Source organism: Oncorhynchus keta, chromosome 32 (genome assembly GCF_023373465.1).
Source record: "Oncorhynchus keta strain PuntledgeMale-10-30-2019 chromosome 32, Oket_V2, whole genome shotgun sequence".
NCBI classification, from domain to species: Eukaryota; Metazoa; Chordata; class Actinopteri; order Salmoniformes; family Salmonidae; genus Oncorhynchus; species Oncorhynchus keta.
The window spans coordinates 35,399,836-35,415,254 of NC_068452.1; the positions used below are offsets into that span (position 1 = coordinate 35,399,836).

At 41.5% G+C, this 15,419-nt stretch overlaps 1 protein-coding gene and 1 long non-coding RNA gene across 2 annotated transcripts in view; one reads left to right on the top strand and one right to left on the bottom strand.

Annotated features, from left to right (window-relative positions):
* The window catches only part of ppap2d (phosphatidic acid phosphatase type 2D), a 43,145-nt gene that overhangs the window by 20,202 nt on the left and 7,524 nt on the right, over positions 1-15,419 (top strand). Inside the window, exon 2 of the mRNA XM_052491577.1 lies at positions 9,911-10,068. Coding sequence (XP_052347537.1) covers positions 9,911-10,068 — 158 coding nt within the window. The remainder of the gene's footprint in view (positions 1-9,910; positions 10,069-15,419) is intronic.
* Positions 914-4,561, bottom strand: LOC127914551 (uncharacterized). Its single transcript, XR_008088848.1, has 4 exons — positions 3,487-4,561; positions 2,076-2,573; positions 1,827-1,911; positions 914-1,119 (listed from the first exon to the last, which is right to left on the bottom strand). It is a non-coding gene; the product is annotated as an uncharacterized LOC127914551 (long non-coding RNA).

Below are 15,419 nucleotides of genomic sequence, written 5' to 3' on the forward strand. Positions count from 1 at the left end.
GCACTACCGATAGTGGGTGGGAGGGAGGGGGGTTCTGAGGCTTGGAAATTGGAAGTAGGCTTTCATCTCTTCCTCCTGATTAGTTTTTTTGAGTTAGCTCTGTTGTTTCGTGGGAACTATGGACAGATAGACCGTGTATCGAGTGATTATGTTAGTGATAATGTGTGCAGTAAATAACATTCTGGTTGTGTGTGTATGTGAGTCCAGCTGCAGCAGATGCTGCTGATATCAGATAGCCAGTGAGATGCCGTTGGGCTGTTTTTGTTTCCCAGGCTTTGTCCCTTGATGATCAGTCTTTTTGTGTAGGCATCATGGCAGACAAAACAGTGAACAGTGCACCCAGTTAGAACAATCCAGACAATTTAGGAGAGGGGACAGCAACGCCCCCCCCCCGCACCGTAGTGCTCATCCACACACATATTCGAGCAGGGCGGACTCACACACACACACACACACACACACACACACACACACACACACACACACACACACACACACACACACACACACACACACACACACACACACACACACACACACACACACACACACAGTCACACACACACAGTCACACACACACAGTCACACAGTCACACACACACACAGTCACACACACACGCACACAGTCACACACACAGTCACTCTAATCAGGAGGATGGTGGTTTACTAGTCATAATCACAGCCCAGGTGCCAATGACTTCATCTCCTGTCTGAGGCTTACCAGGCTCACCCCTGTATGTGTCCGTGTGTGTGTCCGTGTGTGTGTTGCACACCCAACTACTATTTTATACAAAGACTCTTTGTCCTTAAATGTCAGGTGAAACACAAAAGACGACTGGTCCTGGTCCTCTGTGACTCTCACTGACTCAACACAGATAGACATACACACTATGTTGTGGCCAGGACACATTGTCTAAGAACAGTCTTCAGGGAATAGAAGTCCAGCTCTGTATAGTAGACACATCTACCAGTTACAATGCTATTATTAGGGTTTACAGCAGGGTTTACTAAAGTTAGAGTAACAGCACCTCTCTCTCTATGTAATGATTCACTAGACCAGTTACAATGCTATTATTAGGGACTACAGCAGGGTTTACTAAAGTTAGAGTAACAGCACCTCTATGTAATGATTTACTAGACCAGTTACAATGCTATTATTAGGGATTACAGCAGGGTTTACTAAAGTTAGAGTAACAGAACCTCTATGTAATGATTCACTAGACCAGTTAAAAAATCAAAAAAATCAAAAGCTAATTTTATTTGTCACATACACATGGTTAGCAGATGTTAATGCGAGTGAAGCGAAATGCTTGTGCTTCTAGTTCCGACAATGCAGTGATAACCAACAAGTAATCTAACTAACAATTCCAAAACTACTGTCTTATACACAGTGTAAGGGGATAAAGAATATGTACATAAGGATATATGAATGAGTGATGGTACAGGGCAGCATACAGTAGATGGTATCGAGTACAGTATATAGATATGAGATGAGTACGTAGACAAAGTAAACAAAGTGGCATAGTTAAAGTGGCTAGTGATACATGTATTACATAAGGATGCAGTCGATGATATAGAGTACAGTAGGGTTTACTAAAGGGGTTTACTAGGGTTTACTAAAGGGGTTAGGGTTTACTAAAGTTAGAGTAACAGCACCCCTCTATGTAATGATTCACTACACCAGTTACAATGCTATTATTAGGGACTACAGCAGGGTTTACTAAAGTTAGAGTAACAGCACCCCTCTATGTAATGATTCACTACACCAGTTACAATGCTATTATTAGGGATTACAGCAGGGTTTACTAAAGTTAGAGTAACAGCACCTCTATGTAATGATTCACTACACCAGTTACAATGGCATTATTAGGGATTACAGCAGGGTTTACTAAAGTTAGAGTAACAGCACCTCTATGTAATGATTCACTACACCAGTTACAATGCTATTATTAGGGATTACAGCAGGGTTTACTAAAATTAGAGTAACAGAACCTCTATGTAATGATTCACTACACCAGTTACAATGCTATTATTAGGGATTACAGCAGGGTTTACTAAAATTAGAGTAACAGCACCTCTATGTAATGATTCACTACACCAGTTACAATGCTATTATTAGGGACTACAGCAGGGTTTACTAAAGTTAGAGTAACAGCACCTCTATGTAATGATTCACTACACCAGTTACAATGCTATTATTAGGGACTACAGCAGGGTTTACTAAAGTTAGAGTAACAGAACCTCTATGTAATGATTCACTACACCAGTTACAATGCTATTATTAGGGATTACAGCAGGGTTTACTAAAGTTAGAGTAACAGCACCTCTATGTAATGATTTACTAGACCAGTTACAATGCTATTATTAGGGATTACAGCAGGGTTTACTAAAATTAGAGTAACAGCACCTCTATGTAATGATTTACTAGACCAGTTACAATGCTATTATTAGGGATTACAGCAGGGTTTACTAAAATTAGAGTAACAGCACCTCTATGTAATGATTTACTAGACCAGTTACAATGCTATTATTAGGGATTACAGCAGGGTTCACTAAAGTTAGAGTAACAGCACCTCTATGTAATGATTTACTAGACCAGTTACAATGCTATTATTAGGGACTACAGCAGGGTTTACTAAAATTAGAGTAACAGAACCTCTATGTTATGATTTACTAGACCAGTTACAATGCTATTATTAGGGATTACAGCAGGGTTTACTAAAGTTAGAGTAACAGAACCTCTATGTAATGATTCACTACACCAGTTACAATGCTATTATTAGGGATTACAGCAGGGTTTACTAAAATTAGAGTAACAGCACCTCTATGTAATGATTTACTAGACCAGTTACAATGCTATTATTAGGGATTACAGCAGGGTTTACTAAAATTAGAGTAACAGAACCTCTACGTAATGATTCACTACACCAGTTACAATGCTATTATTAGGGATTACAGCAGGGTTTACTAAAGTTAGAGTAACAGAACCTCTATGTAATGATTTACTAGACCAGTTACAATGCTATTATTAGGGATTACAGCAGGGTTTACTAAAATTAGAGTAACAGAACCTCTATGTAATGATTCACTACACCAGTTACAATGCTATTATTAGGGATTACAGCAGGGTTTACTAAAATTAGAGTAACAGAACCTCTATGTAATGATTCACTACACCAGTTACAATGCTATTATTAGGGATTACAGCAGGGTTTACTAAAGTTAGAGTAACAGCACCTCTATGTAATGATTTACTAGACCAGTTACAATGCTATTATTAGGGATTACAGCAGGGTTTACTAAAATTAGAGTAACAGAACCTCTATGTAATGATTCACTACACCAGTTACAATGCTATTATTAGGGATTACAGCAGGGTTTACTAAAGTTAGAGTAACAGCACCTCTATGTAATGATTTACTAGACCAGTTACAATGCTATTATTAGGGACTACAGCAGGGTTTACTAAAATTAGAGTAACAGAACCTCTATGTAATGATTCACTACACCAGTTACAATGCTATTATTAGGGACTACAGCAGGGTTTACTAAAGTTAGAGTAACAGAACCTCTATGTAATGATTCACTACACCAGTTACAATGCTATTATTAGGGATTACAGCAGGGTTTACTAAAATTAGAGTAACAGCACCTCTATGTAATGATTTACTAGACCAGTTACAATGCTATTATTAGGGATTACAGCAGGGTTCACTGAAGTTAGAGTAACAGAACCTCTATGTTATGATTCACTACACCAGTTACAATGACATTATTAGGGATTACAGCAGGGTTTACTAAAGTTAGAGTAACAGCACCTCTATGTAATGATTTACTAGACCAGTTACAATGCTATTATTAGGGATTACAGCAGGGTTCACTGAAGTTAGAGTAACAGCACCTCTCTATGTGATGATTCACTACATCAGTAGCAGTAGATTGACTTCTGGATAAACAAGCAGCTTAGACCTGAGGTTGAGGACCAGAGGCCCTGGCACTGGCCCTTGAGGCCTGCCTGGCTGAAGAGAGACGGACCACCCCTGGAGGGTAGTAGGGGAGCGTTCTCCTCTCTTCCCCAGTGACTGCCCCTCCCCTGCCCAGGACAGTGTGTGTTCACCCCTCAAGAGATCCAGTGGTCACTGGTCACTCAGCACCCATGGTATACTATATAGTGACTGTTACCTAAAATGTTGGTTGATGCCCTGTTGAGTAGTAGGCTATGTTACAGTCTAGTATTGATATTCATGTGTTGATAATATACTAGTACTGTTTGGTGAAGCTATTAGTTTGGGTCTGTCTGTTTGTTCAGTGCCTGTCTATGGGTTGTTTAGTTTTCTGTGGTTTCTTTGGCTCCAGCGTGGTTTATTTGGTTAGCTATGGTTGGTTGAGGTTTTTGGAGGTAGTTTGGGTTATTATGTGGCTTATTTGGTTGCGTGTTAGTCCATGTGGTGTTTTGTGGGTTGTTTGTGTGTGCAAGTGGGGTTTGTGTGTGTGTGTTCTGGGGGTATTCTGCTGTACGAGGCGAGGTCCTGTTTACAGAGCAGGTCCCAACAGAGCCCAGTTCTCTGACCCTCACATTCCAGAACCACCGCTAATCGTCTCCGTCTGTGAAACACTTCACCACATCTCTCAATTCTCAATCTCTCTCTCCCTCTCTAGAGCCCCCCAATCCCTTATCCATCCCCCTCTCTAGAGCCCCCCAATCCCTTATCCATCCCCCTCTCTCTCCCTCTCTAGAGCCCCCCAATCCCTTATCCATCTCCCTCTCTAGAGCCCCCCAACCCCTTATCCATCTCCCTCTCTAAAGCCCCCCAACCCCTTATCCATCCCCCTCTCTCTCCCTCTCTAGAGCCCTCCAACCCCTTATCCACCCCCCTCTCTCTCCCTCTCTAGAGCCCTCCAACCCCTTATCCATCCCCCTCTCTCTCCCTCTCTCTCGCCCCACCAACCCCTTATCCATCCCCCTCTCTCTCCCTTTCTCTGTTTGTCAATTTTCCGTACCCCCTCTAACCATGTTTTCCAGTCTTTTGAGTTTGACACTGTTTTATTGACTGGTACACATTATGAGTAATATGCCCTCAAAGCATCTGCATAAATAACACACATAATAACTAACACGTAACGTATCTACCCCCTCCTCCACCCTCCTGCTCTCTCTCTCTCACCCCCAACCCCTCCTCCACCCTCCTGCTCTCTGCTCTCTCTCTCACCCCCCGACCCCTCCTCCACCCTCCTGCTCTCTGCTCTCTCTCTCTCTCACCCCCAACCCCTCCTCCACCCTCCTGCTCTCTTCTCTCTCTCTCTCTCTCTCTCTCTCACACCCCAACCCCTCCTCCACTCTCCTGCTCTCTCTCTCCTGCTCTCTCTCTCTCTCTCTCTCTCTCTCTCTCTCTCTCTCTCTCTCTCTCTCTCTCTCTCTCTCTCTCTCTCTCTCTCTCTCTCTCTCTCTCTCTCTCTCTCTCTCTCTCTCTCTCTCTCTCACCCCCAACCCCTCCTCCACCCTCCTGCTCTCTCTCTCTCTCTCTCTCTCTCTCTCTCTCTCTCTCTCTCTCTCTCTCACCCCCAACCCCTCCTCCACCCTCCTGCTCTCTGCTCTCTCTCTCACCCCCCAACCCCTCCTCTACCCTCCTGCTCTCTGCTCTCTCTCTCTCTCTCTCTCTCTCTCTCTCTCTCTCTCTCACCCCCCCCCCCCCCTCCCCTCTCTCTCTCTCTCTCTCTCTCTCTCTCTCTCTCTCTCTCTCTCTCTCACCCCCAACCCCTCCTCCACCCTCCTGCTCTCTGCTCTCTCTCTCTCTCTCTCTCTCTCTCTCTCTGTCTTTATTCTTTTTCTCCTCTTTCTCTCTTTCTGTTCTGGCTGTTCTGGTTTCCTCTGTGTTATTGTTCTCTTCTCACAGTGAGCTCATTCTGGGCTGTGGTCATAGAAGTGTAAATTAGAACCAGAAGAGTTTCTGAAGAGTGAGGCACATATCCCCTCTCCTCCCATTCCCTCGCCCTCTCTCTCTTCCTGTTTCTCCTCCCTCTCTGTCTCTCCCTTTGACTATTTGAAAGCATTCCAACTCTGTCCAACAACACATTTGGCCCGTGTGTGTGTGTGGGTCTATGTTAGTGTTTCTCTCTCTCCCTCCCTCCCTCTCTCTCTGCTCCACTCTGCTCTGCTGCTGTGTCCTCTGAGGCCGCTCTTGGCCAGGTGCAGTGGTTTGCTCACAGCTGCCTGACAGATGAGGTGAGGGGCTCTGGAGTGTCTTTTGCATCTTCTTGTGAAAGCGTTTAGAGCCGCTGTAAACCCCAGTGTAAAGACTGGAACTTTACTGGGACTGGCTGAGACCTCTCAGACCTCTGAGGTTGTATAGGCTCGGTGCAGGCTCGGTTGACAGTGTGTGTTCTGCTGCAGAACATATCACATATGTGTTCTGTGTGTTCTCCATGGTTTCACAGGGGGGTGTGTTTGGGAAGTTTGTATAAGATGTGTTCTGTGTGTTCTCCATGGTTTCACAGGGGTGTGTGTTTTGGGAAGTTTGTATAAGAGGTGTTTTGTGGATTGAGGTTGGTATGTGGCAAACTGGCGGCCTCTTTTTTGTGTGGACTGTGTTGTTTGAGAGTAGCATTTTGAGGAGCTCTGTAAGCGAGCGTTGTTGGGTCCCGGCCATGTGAGCCCAGGCTGTCAAATCAAGTCAAATGTTATTGGTCATACACGTGTTTAGCAGATGTTATTGCGGGTGTAGCGAAATGCTTGTGTTTCTATCTCCGACAGTGCAGTAATATCTAACAAGTAATATCTAACGATTTCAGTACACACACATCTATGTAAAGGAATGGAATTAAGAATATATAAATATATGGACGAGCAATGTCAGAGCGGCACAGACTAAGATACAGTACAATAGAATGCAGTATATATCAATGAGATGAGTAATGGAACATGTATAAACATTATTAAAGTGACTAGTGTTCCATTTATTAAAGTGGCCGGTGATTTCAAGCCTATGTATATAGGCAGCAGCTCTAATGTGCTGCTTATGGACTTTAACACACAAATGTGGAAATGACAACACACACATATTTACAGAGCGGTCAATACATCATTGACAGTGTCGCGGTCATAGTTTGCCTACTGAGTGGTTGATGGCTCCCATTACTGTGAGAAACACACTAGAGGATCCAGCACTAACGCCTCAACCAGCCAGCCCCACACTTTTATTATGGCAGGAATGGAGACGCTGTCCATTAGCAGACTGACAAACCACAATAACATTGATTATAACCGTAACTCTGGCCCAGATACAGACAGAGAGAGAGAGAATTTTGGTAAAGAAGTAGCCTATTGTGGTGGATGGCCCAAGCGTAGACACCACCATGTCATGTGTTTTCAGAGTAAAGCTATAAAACCTATACAGGGTTTCAGCCCCTGACCTTGTCAGTGTGTGCTTGAGTCAAGAGAACCACATCTCTCTTCAGGGCCGTTCCATATGATTTCAATCCCTTTCTGACTGCACCTCTTTTGGTTTGAATGAAACCTTTCATACATGTTTGGCCATGTTGGAAGTGGTCAGAAAGGGACTTTTTTGAGCCTGAATGCCAAAACATTCAGGAAATGGAGGTTCTCAAAGTTGACCCATTTTTCATACCCCACACTACCATGATACATTCATGGTAAAAAATCCCTTTAAGTACCTAAGTAAGGCCTCCTGATGCATATACAACATCTTTACCTTCATCTCTGTCTTTGTACTGAGTCATGGTACTGGGTCCTTACCAACTCCAGACAGCCACTCTCTCTCACTTCTCTGGGAGAGATCTGGCTTTTCTACGGTGGTCTGGAGTTAGGCCCTTGCGTGATGTCAGAGGCTCTGTAGAGGGCTGCAGCTTGGAGTCGCACGCCATGGTGTGTTTATGTGTGTGCCGTGTGTGTGTGTGTGTGTGTGTGTGGTCTAAATGCGTCTGAAATGAGGAGCATGTGATTCTGGCAGGAGACGTAGATCAGGCAAAGATCAGGGTCAGGTGAGATGTTTGCACTATCTCTCTCTTCTCTCGCTCTCTCCCCTCCGTCTAGCTCTTCTCTCGCTCTCCCCTCGTCTATCTCTTCTCTCGCTCTCCCCTCGTCTATCTCTTCTCTCGCTCTCCCCTCGTCTATCTCTTCTCTCTCTGCTGTCGTCAGAGCCTCTGCTATCTGCCTGCAACGTGTTTCCCCCTCCCTCCCTCCCTCCCTCCCTCTGTCTTTCAGGCCCTCCCGTGCCTTCTCTTAACCAGAGGATATGTCTGTTTGGTCTTTATCTCTGACAAACTTCCAGTATTAGCAAAGGTCTTCTGACAATCTTCCATACTTCCAGTATTAACAAAGGTCACAAGCAGACATTTGCTGTATACTACAGTAACCGTACCCTGCTTATAAGCCAATGACGCTACACTACTCATTTTCATTCCTAAATTGTATTGGTCCTTAGGTACATTGATATGTGTGTAGGTTCTTAACTGTATGTCTTGGGGTGAAAGGGTGGCTGCATGGATCTGTTTTGGTAGTATTTATGATTGACTGACTGGTACTGTGAGTGAGATATATCTGTAGAGTATTCATGGTTATATAGTGCAGGTAGACTGAAACCTGTTGAACTCTGGTAGACTCACAGAAAGTCACACTGAAGGTCAGTGAGCCATGTCCTTCTCCCGTCGGCTACTGTTGATCTACAGTCTCTAATGGCCTGTGTTGTCCTCTCCTCCTGTCACGTAGTCTCTCTGAGATTTCCTGGCAGCAGCAGTGTTTGCCTGGGCCCGCTCCAGTTCCAGGCTCTATGATGAGGGAGAGGTTAATCATTAGTCCCATGCTCTCCCTGTTCCATGGGGGAGAGGGCTATGGGGGCATGGGATAGGGGACTACATGATGGGCTAGAGGGGCTGTGGGGAGCAGAGAGAGGAACGAGAAGGGGAGTTTGGAAGTTCAGAGTGAGTGTAGTGGTGTAGATTTAATTTCAGATATAGCCTTGGATTTGATTTCATCCTCCCTGCTGTGTGACTGGTGCCAGTATCATAACGAGGTTGCACAATCTTTACCCAATGAACTTTCACCAGCAGCAGGGCAGGTTGCAGCGAGGTTTGTTTGCTTAAGAAAGACAGACCTTGACCACCCTTTACGCCTTCCTTACACACACACTTTTAATTGGTTAGCCAACCAGGACATAAAAATAGGAAGGTAATGTGTTACTACGTTGATTTAATAAATATTCTGCCAATACAGTGGTAGTTAATGTTTAATGTTGTACGCTCCTTGTGCGTCTCTGTGCCACACTACACTATTTCTATTCCCTTATTATTGGACACAAAAGACTACTCTATTCCCTTTCTATTGGAGGTCTCTGCAGTCACGTTATAGTCTATACTGTAGCCTGGCTATTACTTTACTGTAAAACCCTTTGGCTTTCACCACTTTGTCATTTTCTGTGTAATAGACTCTCTGTCTCCTCTCCTCCTGAATAATCCTTCATTCTGCACTGTCATCTCTGTCTCTCTCTCGTCTCCCCCTCCTCCAGCCTCTCTGAGCTCCAGTATGTAAGGAATGCCAGATACTTTGGGAGATCTTGAATCCAGTCAGTGGATGACGGACAGGCCTAAGACCCGCCCCCTCCTCAGATTGCACCCAGGCCTATATCCTGTCTCCTAAACCCTTCTCATATAAAACAGGATCAAGGATCAATGACACCTCTTTGTCTTGGCTCTCTGTGCGATGCGTCACTCTTACTCTTTTCTCACATAGACACACACACACACACACACACACACACACACACACACACACACACACACACACACACACACACACACACACACACATACACTCCTCATATTTTCTTCCTATTCTGTCTCTTCATCTCCCTCATAACTGTGTCTAAACCCCCCCCTTCTCTCTCTGTCTCTCTAGCCTCCATCCCGTTCTTTGCGTGTGAGTTGAAGGCGGTGACTCCGTACCGGAGGGGTTTCTTCTGTGGGGACCAGAGCATCACCTACCCCTACCTGGAGAGAGAGGCCATCCCTGACGCACTGCTCATCGCTGGGGGCATCGTCATCACTGGCCTCACGGTGAGACACACAACACACCACTTACACACTGTAGGATCTTACTGAGTATATACACATGACATACTATCACCACTTACACACTGTAGGATCTTACTGAGTATATACACATGACATACTATCTTACACACTGTAGGATCTTACTGAGTATATACACATGACATACTATCACCACTTACACACTGTAGGATCTTACTGAGTATATACACATGACATACTATCACCACTTACACACTGTAGGATCTTACTGAGTATATATACACATGACATACTATCACCACTTACACACTGTAGGATCTTACTGAGTATATACACATGACATACTATCACCACTTACACACTGTAGGATCTTACTGAGTATATACACATGACATACTATCTTACACACTGTAGGATCTTACTGAGTATATATACACATGACATACTATCACCACTTACACACTGTAGGATCTTACTGAGTATATATACACATGACATACTATCACCTCTTACACACTGTAGGATCTTACTGAGTATATATACACATGACATACTATCACCTCTTACACACTGTAGGATCTTACTGAGTATATACACATGACATACTATCTTACACACTGTAGGATCTTACTGAGTATATACACATGACATACTATCACCACTTACACACTGTAGGATCTTACTGAGTATATACACATGACATACTATCACCACTTACACACTGTAGGATCTTACTGAGTATATACACATGACATACTATCACCACTTACACACTGTAGGATCTTACTGAGTATATACACATGACATACTATCACCACTTACACACTGTAGGATCTTACTGAGTATATATACACATGACATACTATCACCACTTACACACTGTAGGATCTTACTGAGTATATATACACATGACATACTATCACCTCTTACACACTGTAGGATCTTACTGAGTATATATACACATGACATACTATCACCTCTTACACACTGTAGGATCTTACTGAGTATATACACATGACATACTATCTTACACACTGTAGGATCTTACTGAGTATATACACATGACATACTATCTTACACACTGTAGGATCTTACTGAGTATATATACACATGACATACTATCACCACTTACACACTGTAGGATCTTACTGAGTATATACACATGACATACTATCACCACTTACACACTGTAGGATCTTACTGAGTATATACACATGACATACTATCACCACTTACACACTGTAGGATCTTACTGAGTATATACACATGACATACTATCACCACTTACACACTGTAGGATCTTACTGAGTATATATACACATGACATACTATCACCTCTTACACACTGTAGGATCTTACTGAGTATATACACATGACATACTATCTTACACACTGTAGGATCTTACTGAGTATATACACATGACATACTATCTTACACACTGTAGGATCTTACTGAGTATATACACATGACATACTATCTTACACACTGTAGGATCTTACTGAGTATATATACACATGACATACTATCACCACTTACACACTGTAGGATCTTACTGAGTATATACACATGACATACTATCACCACTTACACACTGTAGGATCTTACTGAGTATATACACATGACATACTATCTTACACACTGTAGGATCTTACTGAGTATATACACATGACATACTATCTTACACACTGTAGGATCTTACTGAGTATATACACATGACATACTATCTTACACACTGTAGGATCTTACTGAGTATATACACATGACATACTATCACCACTTACACACTGTAGGATCTTACTGAGTATATACACATGACATACTATCACCACTTACACACTGTAGGATCTTACTGAGTATATACACATGACATACTATCACCACTTACACACTGTAGGATCTTACTGAGTATATACACATGACATACTATCTTACACACTGTAGGATCTTACTGAGTATATATACACATGACATACTATCACCACTTACACACTGTAGGATCTTACTGAGTATATATACACATGACATACTATCACCTCTTACACACTGTAGGATCTTACTGAGTATATATACACATGACATACTATCACCACTTACACACTGTAGGATCTTACTGAGTATATACACATGACATACTATCTTACACACTGTAGGATCTTACTGAGTATATACACATGACATACTATCACCACTTACACACTGTAGGATCTTACTGAGTATATACACATGACATACTATCACCACTTACACACTGTAGGATCTTACTGAGTATATACACATGACATACTATCTTACACACTGTAGGATCTTACTGAGTATATACACATGACTATACTATCTTACACACTGTAGGATCTTACTGAGTATATACACATGACATACTATCTTACACACTGTAGGATCTTACTGAGTATATACACATGACATACTATCACCACTTACACACTGTAGGATCTTACTGAGTATATACACTGACATACTATCACCACTTACACACTGTAGGATCTGACTGAGTATATACACATGACATACTATCACCACTTACACACTGTAGGATCTTACTGAGTATATACACATGACATACTATCACCACTTACACACTGTAGGATCTTACTGAGTATATATACACATGACATACTATCACCACTTACACACTGTAGGATCTTACTGAGTATATACACATGACATACTATCACCACTTACACACTGTAGGATCTTACTGAGTATATACACATGACATACTATCTTACACACTGTAGGATCTTACTGAGTATATACACATGACATACTATCTTACACACTGTAGGATCTTACTGAGTATATACACATGACATACTATCTTACACACTGTAGGATCTTACTGAGTATATACACATGACATACTATCTTACACACTGTAGGATCTTACTGAGTATATACACATGACAAACTATCTTACACACTGTAGGATCTTACTGAGTATATACACATGACATACTATCACCACTTACACACTGTAGGATCTGACTGAGTATATACACATGACATACTATCACCACTTACACACTGTAGGATCTTACTGAGTATATACACATGACATACTATCACCACTTACACACTGTAGGATCTTACTGAGTATATATACACATGACATACTATCACCACTTACACACTGTAGGATCTTACTGAGTATATACACATGACATACTATCACCACTTACACACTGTAGGATCTTACTGAGTATATACACATGACATACTATCTTACACACTGTAGGATCTTACTGAGTATATACACATGACATACTATCTTACACACTGTAGGATCTTACTGAGTATATACACATGACATACTATCTTACACACTGTAGGATCTTACTGAGTATATACACATGACATACTATCTTACACACTGTAGGATCTTACTGAGTATATACACATGACAAACTATCTTACACACTGTAGGATCTTACTGAGTATATACACATGACATACTATCTTACACACTGTAGGATCTTACTGAGTATATACACATGACATACTATCTTACACACTGTAGGATCTTACTGAGTATATATACATGACATACTATCTTACACACTGTAGGATCTTACTGAGTATATACACATGACATACTATCTTACACACTGTAGGATCTTACTGAGTGTATATATACATGACATACTATCACCACTTACACACTGTAGGATCTTACTGAGTATATACACATGACATACTATCTTACACACTGTAGGATCTTACTGAGTATATACACATGACATACTATCATACACACTGTAGGATCTTACTGAGTATATACACATGACATACTATCATACACACTGTAGGATCTTACTGAGTATATACACATGACATACTATCTTACACACTGTAGGATCTTACTGAGTATATATACACATGACATACTGTCACCACTTACACACTGTAGGATCTTACTGAGTATATACACATGACATACTATCAACACTTACACACTGTAGGATCTTACTGAGTATATACACATGACATACTATCACCACTTACACACTGTAGGATCTTACTGAGTATATACACATGACATACTATCACCACTTACACACTGTAGGATCTTACTGAGTATATATATACACATGACATACTATCACCACTTACACACTGTAGGATCTTACTGAGTATATATATACACATGACATACTATCACCACTTACACACTGTAGGATCTTACTGAGTATATATACACATGACATACTATCACCACTTACACACTGTAGGATCTTACTGAGTATATACACATGACATACTATCACCACTTACACACTGTAGGATCTTACTGAGTATATACACATGACATACTATCTTACACACTGTAGGATCTTACTGAGTATATACACATGACATACTATCACCACTTACACACTGTAGGATCTTACTGAGTATATACACATGACATACTATCACCACTTACACACTGTAGGATCTTACTGAGTATATATATACACATGACATACTATCACCACTTACACACTGTAGGATCTTACTGAGTATATATATACACATGACATACTATCACCACCTACACACTGTAGGATCTTACTGAGTATATACACATGACATACTATCTTACACACTGTAGGATCTTACTGAGTATATACACATGACATACTATCTTACACACTGTAGGATCTTACTGAGTATATACACATGACATACTATCACCACTTACACACTGTAGGATCTTACTGAGTATATACACATGACATACTATCACCACTTACACACTGTAGGATCTTACTGAGTATATATACACATGACATACTATCACCACTTACACACTGTAGGATCTTACTGAGTATATATACACATGACATACTATCACCACTTACACACTGTAGGATCTTACTGAGTATATATACACATGACATACTATCACCACTTACACACTGTAGGATCTTACTGAGTATATACACATGACATACTATCTTACTCACTGTAGGATCTTACTGAGTATATACACATGACATACTATCTTACACACTGTAGGATCTTACTGAGTATATACACATGACATACTATCACCACTTACACACTGTAGGATCTTACTGAGTATATACACATGACATACTATCACCACTTACACACTGTCGGATCTTACTGAGTATATACACATGACATACTATCACCACTTACACACTGTAGGATCTTACTGAGTATATACACATGACATACTATCACCACTTACACACTGTAGGATCTTACTGAGTACATTTACATTTAAGTCATTTAGCAGACGCTCTTATCCAGAGCGATTTACAAATTGGTGCATTCACCTTATGACATCCAGTGGAACAGCCACTTTACAATAGTGCATCTAAATCTTTTAAGGGGGGTGAGAAGGATT